Below are 18,028 nucleotides of genomic sequence, written 5' to 3' on the forward strand. Positions count from 1 at the left end.
ACTCAGCAATGCTGAGCCGTTTTGTTGTATGTTAGAAGCCTGTAGGACGCCAGAGTTCCAACAGCATCATGCAGCCCCGAGAGAGATACGCCACGATAAACTGAATTTAATAGGGTGCTTCCGGTGTATCTGACTTAAGACCATTCTTCCCCCATTCAGATAACTCTATCCAGACTATGATCACTTTTGACCAAGGAGGAAGGTGGAAACACCTGAGGAAGCCTGAAAACAGTGAATGTGATGCTACAGCCAAAAACAAGAATGAGGTTTGTTTTACTCCCTGTGTCCTGTGCAGCCATTCTGTCCTGCTCGGATCGGTGCCAGGCCTTTGAATAATGAAGTTTCGTACTTGATTAGTGTCCACAGGTGCTACAAGTGGAAAGTTTGGAAATCAGACTAATGAAAGTAACTTAGAAGGTAGGAAAAGGAAAAGCCAAAATACTGTGGATTATTTGTCTTTTAAAGAAAAACAAAACTAAAGGCTAAAATATTGTGTTTTACTAAACCGCTGAATGAAAACAGAATGGAGGATGGGCCGGTGATCAATTAAGAGTCAGCATGGTGGCTGTGAGACTTTAGGAATTCTGCACGACGCTGTGGACCAGCCATTCACGAGCAGTGTAAAGCCGTGCTGGCCAGAAACAAATGGAAGAGAACTTGGCCTTCTCTTCCCCTCTGCCTGGGCTCCACACAGCGGAAGGCTGTGGATGGTGACATGGCAGCACCCATGAAAGCAGGAACTGACCCCTCTGAGGAGAGGCTAAGAATAGAGATACAGAGGCATTGCTCTGGGAGATCCCAGGTTCCAGGAGTGATGATCTTGACAGGCAAGGAAAAAAGAGAAGAGAAACAAGCTTTGTGTCTGGCTCCTACAGAGTTTGAGAAGAGCTTCAAGGAACCCTGGGAGTTTTCCTCAAAAAATGACAGTGTTGGTGGTTCCTGAGCTTTTCTCAGAATACCTGTGGCTGATACACACTCTGCTGTTGTAGGCAGGACTTTTTGTTTTAAGAGCCTCAGACCATGTGAGATAGTGGACCTGTAACCACCCAGCGCCCTCTCTGCCGTGCCCTTTTGTTTCCATCCCTCTGTTATGGCCTTGCCCCGTATCTGCCCTCGTCACCGTGAGCCTGGGTGGCGCAGTGGCCTCTTTAGTTGCCTGGCCACTCTCAGACTCCATGCCTGAGTCAGTACGCTTCAGGGTTCCCCTTTGCCTGTGAATAGTCTGTGCCTCTGACCTGGTGAGTAAAGGTCCTCTCCTCCCCTGTCAGTATCTCTTCTGCCTTTTCACTGTCATTGTCCACCTGATCACTGGCATCTGACATATTCCTTGCAGCCCTCTGCCACCCCCAGAACACCCTGCATGCACCCCTGCCTCCGTGCATGCACCCCCGCCTCCGTGGCCTTGCCCACATGAGTTGGGGGAATGTGCGCCTGACTCTCCCACTCCTGAGTCGTTAGAATAAGTGGAAATCCTGATCACCCTGAGTGCCCATCTTCGGTTAGAATTAATCCTTCCTCTTCATGTCGTCAGTAGTTTACTTGAACCCCTTATTTACTGCAGTAAGATATATGACATAAAATGAACATTTTATCCAACACAGACCTCGCTTAAAACATTAATATTCATTGTGCTTTATAGATCAACTGGTTTCTCAGAAATCTCTCTTAAAGACAGGACTGACTTTGGATCAGCCCCACATCTTGTACAGTATCTGACATATGTCACGTGTTCACCAGGCTTATTTATGTGGAATCATGCTTTATTTTTATTTTTAGTTTTTTAGAATCATGCTTTAAATATTGGTCAGAGGCTTTGGCGTAATGCAGGAATAAAATAAGCTAAGACATTACACATGAGAAGATAATTGCATAATTTCCTCCCAAATACACTAAAGTATTTTGGAATCAAGAATATCCCACTGAGACTATAACTCAACAGCAACAAAAATACCCAAATTAAAAATGGTTAAAGGACTTGAATATACATTTCTGCAAGAAATACACAAGGGGCGCCTGGGTGGCTCAGTCGGTTAGGCATCTGACTCTTGATTTCAGCTCAGGTCATGATCTCACAGTTCATGAGTTCGAGCCCTGCGTCAGGCTCCGTGCTGACAGTGAGGAGCCTGCTTGGGATTCTCTCTCTCCTCTCTCTGCTCCTCCTGCTCTCTCTCTGTCTTTCTGTCTGTCTCTCTCTCTCTCTCTCTCGATAGATAAATAAATAAGTTTTTTAAAAAAAGAAAATATACAAATGGCCAAAAAGCTCATGAAAAGGTGCTTGACATCACTAATGATTAAGAAAATGCAAATTAGAGCTACAGGGAGAGATCACCTCTCACACACACTAGAATGGCTACTGTCTAAAACAAAACAAAACAAAATAACATTTTGCTAAGGAAGTGGAGAACTTGGAATCCTTGTGCCTTGAGGGTGGGTATGAAAAATAGTGCAGTCACTATGTGAAACAGTATGGCGACTCAAAAACTTAGAAGTAGAATTACCATATGATCAGCAGTCCTGCTTCTGAGTCTATCTCCCAAAGAATTGAAAGCAGGGTCTCAAAGTCCATAGTAGCATCATTCACAGTGCCAAAAGCTGAAAGCAATCCAAGTGTCTGTTGACAGGTAAACAGATGAGCAAAATGGGGTGTATACATGCAGTGGAATAATATTCTGCCTTAAAAAGGCAGGAAATCCTGATACTTACCACAGCATGGATGAACCTTGAGGACCAGGTATCAAAAACAAATACTATATAGTTTTGCTTACATAAGGTGCCCAGAACAGTCAGATTCATAGAAACAGAAAGTACAGTGATGGTTTCCAGGGTCTGGAAGGAGGAGGAATGGGAGTTGCTGTTTAATGGATGTAGAGTCTCATTTCTGCAAGATGAAAAAGTTCTGGGGATGGAAGGTGGTGATGTTTGCACAACAACGTGAATGTACTTAACCCCACTGAACTGTACACTTAAATGTGGTTAAGATGGTAAATTTTATGGTATGTGTATTTTGCCATAGTTTTTTTTTTTTTAAAGAATATCCCACAGAAGTCTGGGTTAAATTCAAAGCTTTCTTAGAAGGCTTGGTGAGATTAAAAATATACATCTTTGGTTTTAATCTGAGCTTTGGTTTCTTTTCACAGTGCAGTCTTCATATTCACGCTTCCTACAGCATCTCCCAGAAACTAAATGTTCCAATGGCCCCACTGTCAGAGCCGAAGGCCGTCGGCATAGTCATTGCCCATGGTGAGCAGCCTGCCCCCCATCTCCACAGGCGCAAGTAGCTGAGCACACTGAAACAGTCACAGCCCTGAACCCTATAAGGAGACCACCAGCCATGACTTTTTTCATCCTTTGTGAAATGCCTTGCATAATGATGATACTTTGTGGTTTTCATAGACTCCCATCAGAGAAACAGGACTTCCTGTCCCAACTTTTCAGTGGCCTTTTCTTTCTATTATAAGAGGCATGATGGGAAATTATGAGAGTAAATTCACTGAAAATTGTTCTCTTGGCAGTAAATCCTCTCCGTTTCTTTGCTGATTTTTGCTGATGAGATGGTGGATTGTGTTGCAGGTAGTGTAGGGGATGCCATTTCAGTGATGGTCCCGGATGTCTACATCTCAGATGATGGGGGTTACTCCTGGACAAAGATGCTGGAAGGACCCCACTATTACACCATCTTGGATTCCGGAGGCATCATTGTGGCCATTGAGCACAGCAGCCATCCTATCAATGTGATTAAGTATGCATGAGCTCTGCTCCACCCACACTATCGCATTCAAGGCAACTGTGGGATGTCATTCTGTGCGGGTGGGGAAGGGCTGATTATGGACCCTGATCAAATTTGTGCATCCTCAGAACCATAGGGAACATTCTTGAAGGGATTGCATCTAGAGCAACCCACATTCAGTGGCTTTGCTTTTTCTTCTGAGTTCCTCTAGCTAACACTTTTTTGTCACTTTTTAAAAATACTCTTCGTTCGGGACACTTGGGTAGCTCAGTCAGTTGAGCGTCTGACTCTTCATTTCGGCTTAGGTTGTGATCCCAGGGTCATGGAATTGAGGCCCATGTTGGGCTCCGCACTGAGCGTGGAGCCTGCTTAGGATTCTCTGTCTCTTCCCCCTCTATCCCTCTCCCTGGCTTGCACATGTGTGCTTCCTCTCTCTCTTTCTCAAATTAAATAATTAATAAATTCTTTCTCTCCACAAGAATCTCATAGAAGCATTAAGCACTAAGGATGGGAAATTACTCCTTAAGTATAAGCTCTATGAAATAACTTGTTTATTCAGAAGCCCATTTGTACACAGGTCACTACCTTCTGTTTCCTTTGAAAGACTTTATACAGGCATTTTCTTCTGTACTCTTTGAATGAATCCCTTTTACCTGCCCTGTTACCTGTGGGCATGAAAAGTTTATAGAATTATCAGTCAGTAAGCCATCACATAAATAGGGTTTTCTCTGGTTTGGGACCAGACAGCCAGAGTAGTTTCTTGATACTCCCACATGTTGAACTTCTGTCACGACTGTTCTCTAATTGTGGTTTCAGGTTCTCCACTGATGAAGGTCAGTGCTGGCAGACCTACGTGTTCACCAAGGAGCCCATCTACTTCACTGGTCTAGCTTCAGAACCTGGAGCTCGGTCCATGAATATCAGCATTTGGGGGTTCACAGAATCTTTCCTGACTCGCCAGTGGGTCTCCTACACCATTGATTTTAAAGATGTCCTTGAAAGGAACTGTGAGTGTCTCTTATGACCTTTTCTACCAGAAACTTAGAAGCCTCTTTTCCTAAATAACCAATTCCATTTCATTTCTTTTAGCTGGAATAAGAAAATGCATATGAGGGCCACCTGGCTGGCTCAGTAGGTAGAGTGCGTGACTCTTGATCTCAGGGTTATGAGTTCAAGCCCCACATTGGGCATGGAGCCTACTTAAAAAAAATGCACTTGAAAGAGGATCGAAGGATGTTCTATGTGGGTAATCAGGCAATGCAGAAGTATCGGAAATGCAACTTCCTTCTGTGGACTCGTACTGTCCAAAAGAAATAAAACCAGGACCACATGTGCAATTTAAATTATTTTGTTGGCTGCATTATAGGAGTAAAAGAGGTGAAACTCACTTTAGTAATGATGTAATCCTGTTAATAAATCTGAAATATTATCATTTTAATATGTAAGCAGTATTAAGAGCTATCAATGAAATGTTTTATATTTTACATTTTTCTTGTAAGGCTTCCAAATCCAGTGTATACTTGATCCTTACCCTTACAGCAAATCTCAGTTCAGACTAGCCATGTGTGGCTAAGGCTCTAAGCGTGGCTTCACACTGTTGGAGCTCCGTAACACTTCATGGGACTTTTTTCTGCTTGTAAGGATAATGCATTCTTGTGTTTATCTAAAATTATTTTGTGACATTTCAGGGCTTTTCAGCCTTGCTTGCAACAGAGCTGTAAGAGAAGCTTTAGAAGGAAGTGTGTTGCAAAGGGCATCTGATTATCAAAATGTTGAAGTGAGGAAGTTTTCAGTTAGAGTTTGGGCTTGAATGTCAGTCACAGGTGAGGTTCCAGAATGGCTACTGGGCAAGCTCAAAGCCCACACTGACCATTTCAGTGTTCTGTGACTTCAGACTGGAAGGCCTGTTAAAGGCCAGAAAATGGCTTCAGAAAAGGAGATAAAATGTTCATTGCAAGGTGTTGCTAAAGAATCACAAGCAAACCCAGGCCCCGGTACCTAAGATGCTGACACTGTACTGGAAAATATGGAGGATAAAAGAAAGGTCATCTGCACTGCGCACTGTGGTTTCTTGTTGGCAGCTTATGATAAAAGACTTAAGGTTTCAGGTCACTTTGGTTGAATTTTGGTCCTGCTTTAGATTGTATAATGGGTCCATTTCCTCAGAATGTTAGTTTAGTGGCTCCTGGAGGAAGCCAGAGCACTCTGCTTGTGCCTTACTTTTCTACAAGGTGTTTAAATATGATTTAATGCCCGAGAGTCATTATTATCCAGATTCATTAAATAGGCTGTAAAGGAGCTGGCTTGTGAGTGTCCCGCTCAGAAGGCAGCTCTATAGTTATCCCTAAAGTTTAACGCCATTAAAAGATTTGGGAGGCACCTGCTCCTTAACAGGCTCCACGCTAGTCTTCACATCCCAGAGGATAGAAACCTATCCCAGAGGATAGAAACCTAATCCACAGTCTTCAGGCCATAGCCTTTGAGTCATGTCCCCGGGAGTGGGTGAGACGACTTACAAAGCTGGGTTGACTGTCATCCGAGGTCTACTTGAAAGCCAGGTGTCTGGAGTTAAAAGTCTAGAAAGAGATTGTCTTCCCTTCCATTTGAGGCAAACTAACCCAGGATGAAACTGAACCCAAGCTTTTGGGTAACCGCTCTCTTCTCCTGAAAGGAAATGCTTGGTTGCTCACCTGTGACAGCCCCCACTGACCAGGAGCACAGGCATGCAAGACATGGAGACAGCAGTCTGTCCGCTTGGAAGGAAGCTCAGAAGCTCCCCATCCCCTTGCCCACTTTGAAACAAATACGCCTCTTCCTAGTACTCAAATGGGCGGTGAGATGCAAAGTGACCTCCTTTGGCACAAGGAGGTGCCAACTGCTAGTAGGCTCCAATTGAAGTGACTCTTGTCTGCAGTTCCAAAATGAGGCAGTGGGATGAGTCTGACACCCACTTCCCCTGTCCTTATTCTCCTTTCAGTCTGGCAGCTGCCTGGGTGCGGGGCCAGGCAGTGGCCTGAACAGCCTGTCTTCCCTTTAGGTGAGGAGAAGGACTATACCGTGTGGCTGGCTCACTCCGCGGACCCTGGCGACTATGGAGACGGCTGCATCTTAGGCTACAAAGAACAGTACCTGAGGCTTCGCAAGTCGTCCGTCTGCCAGAATGGTCGGGACTATGTTGTGACCAAGCAGCCGTCCATCTGCCCCTGCTCCCTGGAGGACTTCCTCTGGTATCAGCTTCCCTCAGAGCCCTGTCCGCCCCTTTGCTGTGCGGGAGGAGGTGAAAGATGGTTGTCTTGTAGGGCTGAAAAATATGCAAAGTCTTTCTTCCCCAAGGGTGGGGAATTCCCACTCTTACTGAGGAAATGGAGGCACAGAGAAGAGAACCAGAGTTATTAGCAATCGGACAGGTAATATCATCCGGCCAGACAGTTATTGGACACGCCAGCAGCGGCCCCCAGGAATCCTGGCCTGACCACAAGGGAGGGAGGCATATGAGGAGGAAGAGAACTCAGAAACAGAGAGAGGAGATGATAGGGCAGAAACACCAGGAAGGACAGGCCGGGAGCTGGGAGGAGGATGGATTCCATGTGCTCACTAAACACTGGTGGCTTGAGTTCAGCAGGCAGGGCACTAGGTTTTTGATTGTCTGCAAGACCGAGACAGGAGGGGACGTTGGAGTACTGATGGTCCACAGGTCCTGTCAAGGTCTACAGGCATCCAGGTGGACTTCCTCGAGTTCAGGACCATCCGGGCTGAAGGGTTAGTTGGACTTAGTTGATGACGCAAGGGCAAGGCAGGCCCTAGGAGGCTGAGCAGGGTAACTTAGAACAAATGAGAGGGACTGCTTCCCATCACAGCCAGTAATCTTATGGGACTCATTACCTGTAAACATACTGGCAGGAAGTAAAAGTGGATCCTAAAGGATCTGGAAAAGGGGCACCTGGTTAGCTCAGTCAGTTAAGCGTCTGACTCTTGATTTCGGCTCAGGTCATGATCTTACAGTTCATGGGTTCGAGCCCCACGTCGAGTTCCACACTGGCAGCAGGGAGCCTGCTTGGGATTCTTTCTCAGCCTCTCTCTGCCCGTCCCCTACTCATGCTCTCACTCTCTCTCAAAAATAAAATGTTTAAAAAGGATCTGGAAAAGAATGCAGACAGGTAGTGTCCATGTCTCCCCACATCACATTTCTGGGACTACAGGTAGCAGAGAATACAGGCCTTGGCTCACATCTGTATGTGGAATGGGCCACCCTTCCGTGTGTCCTCAGGAAACCGGTTCCTTCCGATCACTGCGCTGTCACACTGGGGCTAGCGCTTGTTGATGCTGTGACACTCCCGCGGGCCTGGACACATCCCAGCCTGGACCCAGACTAGGCTCTTAATCCCCTGACCTTCTCCTGCTTTCCAGACACGCTGTGCCTCTTTGGAGCTCCATGCCGTTGTACCTGCTGCTTCCTCTGCCTGGAAAGTCTTCCCACTTCCCTGCTTGACCCCCAAGTTGGGGAGTCCCTACTTGGTCTCTAGTACTTAGTTCTCACCTCCGTAAAGCTTCCTCCAGCCTTCCTTCATCCAGGCTCCTGCAGTACGGCTCTTGCTGTGTTTTGGTTATTGTGTACAGGGTTGCTTCCACCAGTAAAGTCTCAACTCCTTGAGGGCATGTTATATGTGATCATCATTGAGTGGTCGTGAGGGCAGCTGATGGTTACCGAGCATTAACTGTACCAGGCACTGTCCCGAACAATTTACATTTAGCCTTGACAGCCCCCTGAGATGGGTACTGTTGCCATTTCCATGTCACCAAGGGAAGCCTGAAGGGTCAGAGGTTACCGCCGCCCTGACCTCCAGCGCTTGGCCGGGCAGCATACAGCTGGGGCGTGCACCTGGCAGCTGGCCTGTGGAGCCCGCGCCCTGTTCTGCCCGGGCCTGGGAGATCTGTGCTGTGTGAGTGCGAATTGGCCTTCCCTGGACATTTCGGATTGGACACCCTAACATTTTCACTGGAATTCCCCCTCCCTGCTAGAGGGGTGGTGTCGTGTGCATCTTCTTACCCCATCCCCTACATGTCTGTCTCAAAACTGTGAAGCGCGAGCAGCATCTGCGTGTTCTCCAAACATTCATTGCATACTTGCTGTGCCCAGGGCGGTGGAGAGTCTGGTATTGATTCTCCTGGTAAGATGCACAGAATTATGCGGTCAAATAGTGTCTTGGGGATGTAGGGAAGGAAGAGGCTATTCCATCTGATCTAGAGCTGAAAGGAGATGGGCTCAAAGGAGGCTTTGTAGAGGAGGTGGCATTGGAGCTGAGCCCTGACAAGGGGCAGGACTTGACCTTGCATATCTGGGAAGAAGCAAGTCATTGAAGCCTGTGGACTGGTGTACACGTAGATACCCACCAGCATGCTCAGGAGTGGTGCCCGGAGATAGGCCATGAGGGGAAGTCACAGAAGTCACGATAAAGAAGCGAGTGGGGTCGACGGGGCATGCCCGGGCTGGAGTTTCCACTCAGATAATAGAAGGAAGGTAGTCCCCTGGACAAACATAGGAAAATGATGGGAGAGGCTGGCTTGAAAGAGAACACGTGATGTGTTTTGAATATTTGAAGTTCTGCCAGCAGATTTAGGTGGTGACAACCAGCAGGTACTTCGAAATGTAGGATCAGAGCTCATGAGAGGTGAAACTTGGAAGTTTTAGTTGCAATAAATAATTAAGCTCATGACGGGAGAGCAGATACAGAGTAAGAGGATAGCCTGTGGGCCTCTGGAAAGGGTCTGCATTTCCGGGCTAGGAAGATCGAAGTGCAAACGGTGCCGAGAGAAACCTGCAAGCACAGCTTTGCAGCGGCAGGGCCAGGAGCAGGCGCAGGTGTGTGTCGGGGGCCACTGAACAGGGAGGGCTGAAGAGGGCTCCCCACAGTGCATGACTAGGCAGTCCTGGCGCCTCAGACATTCGCTTCCAAGTGATAGCGGTGGTGGAAGCCACAATGCACAGAATAAAAAGTAAATGGGTACAACAGAACAAGTATGAAATATCCTTCTAAGAAGTTTGGTCAGTAAGAAAGAGGGGAGGAAGAGGACACGTGCAGGCTAAGTGACTGCTGGCCCGTCCACACCATCAGTGAGGCCAGGTCCCAGGGCGGTAGGAAGGATGGGCCCAGAGTGCTCATGTAGGGGACCAGCCTTGGAGAGGAGGCAGTGTGTTTCTCGAGGGAAAGAGAGAAAGGAGAGCCAGTGGGAGGCACTGGAGAGAGATGGGATAGGATGGAGGGCACAACAGGGCATTTGCACTGGAGACAGGGGTCATCTGAGAAGCTACGAGGGACAGAAATGGGGCAGGCAGGAAAGACTTGGCATACACCCTCTAGAACACCTCCAGCAAACATAATAATGAGCGATTTGGAGGTAAATAAAAAGATTCCTAAGGATAATGGGTTTAGATCTGTCGCTGATACCTCTGTTTCTTGGTGTCTTCGTTCTTGGTGCATTGAGCCCACCCCCACCTCCACACTTGCTGCAGTCATTCCCTTCCGGGAGCCCACGCAGTCTGTGCAGGGCTCCCAGCCACTGAGTCCTCAGTCCACCAGGTGGTCCGTAAACTGCTGGCCCACCGGTTCAGTCTTCTCCATGTCTGTCTTCCTGGGACCCTCTTTACAATGACACAGGCCTTTCTGAGCTGCTCTCACCCAGCCAAAGACTGGAATGTTAGCCTTCCACCGCTCTCCACAAACGCTTCATTACTAGTCTTTATTACTGTCTTTTGACAACTCTGAAAGATACTTTATTTGCTGACTCTTGGCAGTGATTTTGGCTACTTCCGTCCAGAAAATGACTCCAAATGTGTGGAACAGCCAGAACTGAAGGGCCACGACCTGGAGTTTTGTCTGTATGGCCGAGAGGAGCACCTGACGACAAATGGGTGAGAGATGAGTCCTCACTGTGCAGAGCGAGACCCCCCTCCCCCCCCGCCACTCCACATCTCTGTGCACACAGTATTCCAGGGCACGCGAGCAAAATACCATCCAACAGAACCTTGTATGGTGCTGGAAATGCTCTCCAATCTGCTGTGTCCGATATGGGGGCTGCTGACCCTGGGCAGCACCTGAGGCTCTGAATTAATTTTAATTAGTTGAAATGTAAGTAGCCACTGTATTAGGCAGTGCTGCTCTAGAGGGGACACAGCACCCTGTCCCCTGATAAATGCTCCCCCCATCCGTTTGTGTACCCCATATTAATGTGCTTTCCCTGGGTCACAGTTCTTCGGCCCCATCCATTGAAGCAGACACATCCCTGCAGCAAGGCCAGGCATGCTTGGTCTATTCAAGGCCTGAAACTCCACAAAATGTCCCCGAAACATTCCTGTGGCCCTCCCTTCAGGCCTGAAAGGTGGTGTAAGGTGGAGATGCTTTTCTGCAGCTTCTCAAATCTTGTTTTCAGGAACTAGCAAGAATCCAGGAATACAGCCTAGTGGTCTGATAAAAAAATGTCTTCCCCCTTTTCAGGTACCGGAAGATTCCAGGAGACAGATGCCAAGGTGGAGTGAATCCAGTTCGAGAAGTAAAAGACTTGAAAAAGAAATGTACAAGCAACTTTTTGAGTCCCGAAAAGCAGGTATATGAAAGTAGCTCTGGCTTAGGTGCAAGTGGGATTTCCTGTTCTGCCAGGAACAAAAAACATTAAGAATTTTATGACTGGTTACAAAGCGACCAAACTACTTCCGGGGGCTTGGCTTTGCACAGGAAACCATTAGAATGGAAGGACGGGTCATGCAACGTAATGAATGATAAACTCACCCCAAAAACTTTTTTGTTGGGGGCACAAAGTAGAATTCCATAAAGTTCTGAGTCTTGAAGCATCAAGTTAAGGACATTTCTGAGGCTGAGAGTCATTTAGGAAAAAGGCCTGAGGTATGAAGTAAAGGACCAGAGTCTTGCACACGTGGCAGAGAGGAGCCCTGGGCTGTAGGTCAGGTAGTCTCAGCCACAAGTCATGCCCAGTGCATGCAGACTGGAGAACTGAACTGTGGTCGCAGCGGGTTGGTTTTGACGTGGGCTGATCACACATTTGTGGTTCTGAACCGTCTGGCTGGCATGTGGGAAATGGTAAAGAGGAAGCCTCTTAATAAAGAAGCACTGGACCAGCAGTGGGACTGGGGTAGTAAACTGTGGTCCCCGGTTTCCTAACCCGTAAAATGAGAGGCAGACAGTCTGCAGCCCCCTCCTCCCCAGCCTTCTAAGGACTGAGGGCCTGATGGAGGCGGGATTAGGAAGGTAGCAGGGAAGAATACGTGGGTGTGCGTACTTGTCAGGGGGCCAGTTCCTCCTCTTCCGCGCCCCCGCCTGCACTCCTGGTCCTCAGAGTGCGTGCGTGCGTGCTTGTGTGTGGGTGTGGGTGTGGGTATGTGTGGGTGTGTGTGAGTGAGTGTATATGCACGCGCACAAGACTCCCGCCTACAGGGACACAGCTTGTCCCAGAATCCAGCTCCACCTCCTCTTGGACACACTGAAAACACACACTCCCTGTCTCCCACCCAGAAGCAGGTAGGTCACACTCAAACAATGATATGAAAAGGCTTATTTGTAAAAACGTACCAAAAATTCAGTAAAAACAAGTCTCAGTATCATACAGTGTCCTGCCTGAGAAGGCATTAGCACAGCTTGTTCCCGCGTGCTGGCCCTGTTCCAGATTCCTCCGGGCCACTGTTACCATTGTCTCCCTTGCCTGCTGCACCCTTAAGGGCTCCATGGCTTACACACTGGTAGCCGGGAGCAGCCAAGCCTGCTGTGTGACCGAGCGCCCTGTCGAGGCTCCCAGTGTCCCTTTGACGTGAGAGCCCCTGAGTTTGCACCGTTCTGGCAGCTTCAAGGCAGCTGAAGTTCTGGTTGCCCTCTGCCAGCAGTGATACCCTCCTGAAAGGGCCCGTCCCCCATGGGGGGCTGGGAAAGCCTTGAGAGTGCGGATCATTCACGGAGAGGCCAGGGGAATGGGCAGCCCCTTTGCATTCAGTCCTAGAATATGCACACCTGAAATTGTTTGTGTTTTAATTTATCAAGAATTCCAAGTCCAATTCTGTTCCAATCATCCTGGCCACCGTGGGATTGATGCTGGTCACCGTTGTCGCAGGGGTGCTCCTCGTGAAGAAATACGTCTGTGGGGGAAGGTAAGGGGCGTGGAGGTCAGAGGGACTGAATTCAAACCACAAATCAGCCAAGGGCACAAGGTTGAGTTTGCCCTTGGGCAAAAACTATCTCGTTGAAGTGATGTCCCTGAAGCAGGAGGCCCAGGTCTTTTCAGGATTTATATTTTCCACGCGCCGACCAAGAGCTGTGTTCCTGTGCATATGACTCATTCTGTGAATGTATAAAACTCAGAAAACCCATAGCCCTGTGAGAAACGCATCCGTCTTCACAGCGTGAGGACTCACGGGTGTTTCCACCCCCAGGTTCCTGGTGCATCGGTACTCGGTGCTCCAGCAGCACGCAGAGGCCAACGGTGTGGATGGTGTGGACGCTCTGGACACAGCCCCCCACACTCACAAGGGAGGCTATCATGACGACTCAGATGAGGTGAGACCCTTTCTTCCGGAGGGGTGGGCGCCAGCACAAAGCAGGAGCGTTTCTTTTCCTGGTCATAATTGAGATCTGACTGAGGCAAAAGAGAGTAAAAGCCAGAAGCAGCAACTTAATGACTGTGAGAGTTGGCCAGCCCAGAAACTAGGTCATAACTTTCAAAATAGGAACTTTTTAGTGTGTAAATAATACGGTCTCTGTTTTTCTTCTCAGGACCTCCTGGAATAGCTCCTCCGAGGAGCTGGGACCGAGGACAGATGATGGAACCGCAGTACCTCTCACACTCCCTGTGGCTCCGACTGGGGGGAATAAATTTCCCATTGCGAGGGACCCAGCTCTGTTTCTGCTGCTTCCACCAAAGCCAAAAGGACCTGCACTAAAGAAATGCGGGGCGGGGAGGGGGGAACCCTAAACGTTCTCACAGTTGGCCCTGAGAAAGGGGGGAGTTTTAAATTCTTTCAGTTTTTATTTCAAATTCTGTCTTTTTGCAAAGTATGGGTTCTTTTGGTTTTGTTTTTGTTTTTTAAGGGAAATGAAATGGAATAGGAAGGGAACGTTTCACTAACCCCACTCTTGCATGTTTTGCATGGCGCCTGCTCCGGGGCACCGGCCAACCCCAGCGTCAACGCTCACAGCGCACTCGGTGCTGTCCCTGTGCTCTGCCGGCGACACAAAGCAGCTGCCGAGAGGGACTTGGCGGCCTTTCTCCAGCCAGGGACAGCCCTGCCCCGAGCACACTGCACACCAGCTCCTCACGCACACCCCGCCTTTTCTTTCTTTCTTTTTTGGGGACCGTAGACCACAGTGGTGTTTCTTTCCCCTTGCTCAGTCAGGCAGTATACCCTTGTTAATTGCCCTTTGGCCACTGACTTAACCATGTGCTTCCAAAACACTAAATCAGGAAAATTTAAAGGGCAATATTTTAACTTGGGGCCGGAAGAAGGGAGCAGCAGAGAATTGACTAGATTTAGCACCTATTAAGGGACAAACTCTTGCTTCTCCCAAGATCTTTCCAGCCGTGCTCCATGTTTGTGCCAGTGGCCTTGCTCAAGGACAGGGTTAGGGCCTGCCCCGATGTCTGCCCAGACCGAGTGGCCTCTTTGCGAGAGCCGAGCAAGGGCGCCCGGTGTGGCCCCTGTGGACTGAGCATCACAGTCTTCCATGTCCTCTGCCACGAATCATGAGGATGGCCATTTACTTGCGTGCCTCCTCTTGGATTGCTGTTGTACGTGGAGCCAGGACTCGACACGTTTTCAGATTTATAGGCTATTTTTTAAAAATCAGGACTTTATGACCAGGCTCTCCTCCTCACCCAGCTTTCCCAGCTTTGCCAAGGAATCTGTTGGCGAGAAACTTGCGGCCGAACCAATTGAAGACACGCTTCCAGCATAGGTGATGTTTTATGTGATCCATTAGGTTCATATTTTAAATTTAAGGACACTTTCCATTTGACACTTTTCAAGTTAAATTGATAGTAGAATGTAGGGAGGTGGATTTGGAGATGGCCAGGTAGCAACGGCAAGCGGCACTAATTTTCATACAGCTTGGATGCCTGCTCGCCTGCAATATAGCGTGGTACAGCTTGGTCTTAGCATCCCTACAGTGCTGGCCGCAGTCTCTCCCAGTAATTATGATTGGGACATTCTTTGGTAACTGCCATTTTGCTGCTAGTTCATTTTATGGCTATAAAGTCACGAAAAAGTAAATGTGCCAAATTAACTTTTGTCAGAATGAGTGAGCAGATGGTCGTGTTCTCTCCTCCCCAGAATGGATTAACAGCAGCCGGGAGAGTGGGAGAGGGGGCGGATGGAGAAGGTTAGAGACTTTGAAGCTGCAGCAAAATTACATGAGTCAGGGAGCCCTAGTTAGAAAATAAAGTTAGGGCAGTTTTTGTGAAGAGAATTCACATTTGCTTGAGCTAGAGAACACTGATCTTTTAGGAAAAGCTCATTCATTTTGCATAATCTTTAAATTAAAAAGAATTCCGAAGACAGACCAGCTCACAACTGATAAAGTGTCAGCCTTTATCCCAGACCTCTCACCTCCTGCCCAAAGTGAATTCGATGCCCAGAAAAGACCCACTTTTGCTGCACACCTTTTCCCCACAGCACATACCCGCTGGGGTACATGTGCTAGTATGCGGCAATTCTGACTCGTGTTAGGATGTAGGAAAGTTAGTATTCTCTAACCAAGTGTGGTTAAAGCTCTTTGCTCATAATGGTATCTGGGATTTCTGTAAAACCTGGTAGTTTTCAGAGGACTTGGGTTTGCATTATGTCATTTTTACCTTACCACATTCTCAATGAAATTCTTCCTTTGAAGGCGGGGGTTTGTAATTCGCATTTTTTAGGAGATGGAGCTGAGATACAAAGAGTGAGTAAATTGTCCAGGGCCCCTATGTGTGTTATGAGCTGTGCTGGTTGGCCGTCTTCAGAGCTCGCAAACTTGCTGTGTGTGCAGGTGCTGGAGCAGGAAGGGCTTCCTTCTTACGGATGACTCGCTGTTCTTTAGGAGAAGGGTCAGTGACACTTCTGTCAGAGCAGCACCTGGGACCTTTTTGCCACCTTGGTGAACAGCAAATTATATTCTTCTGTTTTCCACGGCTGGAAACAAATATTAATGGGAATTTTGAATATGTATTCAGAAACTGCCGCTCCCCTCGCTGCGGAAGTAGGCTCCCCCTCGACGAGCCGCCCCGCTCCATTCTCCATTCTCCTTGTTTGCTTGGCCCTGGCCAGCTGGCCGGCTCCCTTAGTCGGAGGACTGCTAACAAGCCTGGCTCATTCCCTTCCTTGGCTAGGTGGCTTTCCATATCGGCCCACTCACTCACAGATGTATGCCCTCAGCCAGAAAGCGTAACAGCCTAAGTCTGTGACAGCTTTTAAGGGAAAACGTGTTCTAATTTGTTCTGCTGATGTTAGGTTAGGAGCATTATCTTTGCAATAAAGTATAGCTTACCATTGCATAAAATCCCAGGCGTGATGGTGGCAGGAGAGATTATTGCTGGAGGTTTTGGTGATAGAACTTAGCATTGTAAGGTAAGTTGGACATATCCGACTGTCCAGATTGGTCTGGGCTTTTAAGTCCAGGTGGAGAACTCACCATCCCTCACCTGTGACAGGTGTCTTGGACCCCGGGGTGGGGAGGGGTCTTGGTTTTTAGTGGGTCCAGAGACTGGGAATGCATACCCCTAGGCTGGTCATTGAATGGGAAGACCACGTAGAAGAATAAAAAGTGTTCGGAGGGTTCTGGCAGTTCTAAGCTGGACTTGGAGATTCAAGAGATTAGCTATACCTGAAGTTGAGAACTTGCCATCTGCCTCTAACTAGGCTTTCCAGTGTGTACCTCTCTAATTCCTAGGTTTGCCTCTGGGCCTCGACGTGCCCCAGCTGGCCTTTCATCCCTGACAGATGAGTCACGTACTGGCCACCCCTAGCTCCTGCACTGGCTCTGTGAACCACAGCCGGTTCTCCCATGGCCTTGGCCACAATGCCAGGATACAGAGAGGGCTGGCTGGAACTTCACTCGGTTCTCTATTTCCTAGGCAAATCATCCAAGTAGAGAGGTTCTCTTTCCCTTCAGGAGAGCTGTAAAGAACCTACTTCTGTACACAGTGGCTTAGAGCCCATCCTGCTCATTGTTAGTACATCCCCCTCACCCTTCACCCTGGATTCTTGCAACTACTAAAATAAGAGAGTCAGCTTTTCAACTTCACTACTGCCTTGCCTGAAGCAGGGAAATAAACATGGACTTAAATGTCCTTTGAACAAAACCAAAGTGTAAGACTTGCCACATGACGGCGTGATAGGCAGGGCCAGACTGGCTGGCACTCAGCAGGTGCCGGACCTTCTCTTTCCTCTGCTGCCGGTTTGCCCAGCAGCTCTGGAAGCTTCATCCTGCCCGAGCAGAGCCCGGGCCTTGCCCTCAGGAAGGATAATTGAAATAGCAGGACCATGTTGATTCCTTGGTTATGTCGCGTTGTAACAATAAGAATCAGAACATTGATTTGAAACCGTCTTCAACAACTTGCTGTATGCATTTTTTTCACACCAGTACATTCTTAAGCATTCTTGTTTATATAGGATAACATAAACTAACCTGTACCTTTATATATATATGTACATATATACATATATAAACTGTATAGTGTACATGTTAATGATTTATCAATATGTCCCAAATCCTTCACGCCATTCTCATCCTCCGCATGCCCTCAGTTTGTGGTCGGGTGACTTGAATGTTCCCCGATGATCCTACCCACCTCCCGTGTTTGGACGTCTAGGGAAGGAGGGTTTTGATCGTACCCTCCTTATCCTCATGCACAGAAATGCTCAGGGTCCCCATGTGCCTGTTGTTCATCCCTCTCTCGTCTCCTGTCCCCTTTCTGAGCATGTGGTCCCTCCCTGTCGTATAACTTCTCTGCCCCTTCCCCAAGCTGTGGGACAGCTGCCTTCTTCCTAAAGTGTAAAGCAGTATTAACATCATTACTGCATGTGCGCTACAAACCCAAGTTTTCTGTTCCCTTGGGACAGAAAACTGCATGTGGGGTGGGATAATCAAGTTTCAATGACCCATGTCAGTTACACAACAAAAGCCAGACCCCATAACAAAATTCCACAAAACGGAAATCAAACTCAAATTTCTTTAGCATTGTGTAAATAAATCTGGATGTGTTTAACTTTGTACTGGTAATTTTCTGTATATTTGCAATATTGGGGTTAGAAATAAAACAGACTGGACT

General features: G+C 47.9%; 1 protein-coding gene across 2 annotated transcripts in view; it reads left to right on the forward strand.

Moving 5' to 3' along the window:
- SORT1 (sortilin 1) overlaps positions 1 to 17,965 on the forward strand; it is a 66,063-nt gene extending 48,098 nt beyond the window's left edge. For both annotated transcript variants that reach the window (XM_039251080.1, XM_039251081.1), the window contains exons 11-20: positions 160 to 266; positions 3,138 to 3,240; positions 3,571 to 3,739; positions 4,544 to 4,734; positions 6,765 to 6,954; positions 10,521 to 10,637; positions 11,221 to 11,329; positions 12,772 to 12,878; positions 13,161 to 13,284; positions 13,501 to 17,965. In XM_039251080.1, the coding sequence (XP_039107011.1) occupies positions 160 to 266; positions 3,138 to 3,240; positions 3,571 to 3,739; positions 4,544 to 4,734; positions 6,765 to 6,954; positions 10,521 to 10,637; positions 11,221 to 11,329; positions 12,772 to 12,878; positions 13,161 to 13,284; positions 13,501 to 13,515 (1,232 nt within the window). In that variant the 3' untranslated portion in view covers positions 13,516 to 17,965. The remainder of the gene's footprint in view (positions 1 to 159; positions 267 to 3,137; positions 3,241 to 3,570; positions 3,740 to 4,543; positions 4,735 to 6,764; positions 6,955 to 10,520; positions 10,638 to 11,220; positions 11,330 to 12,771; positions 12,879 to 13,160; positions 13,285 to 13,500) is intronic.
- Positions 17,966 to 18,028: the final 63 nt, after the last annotated feature.

Source organism: Hyaena hyaena, unplaced genomic scaffold (assembly GCF_003009895.1).
Source record: "Hyaena hyaena isolate Hyena2069 unplaced genomic scaffold, ASM300989v1 scaffold_390, whole genome shotgun sequence".
Classification (NCBI taxonomy): Eukaryota; Metazoa; Chordata; class Mammalia; order Carnivora; family Hyaenidae; genus Hyaena; species Hyaena hyaena.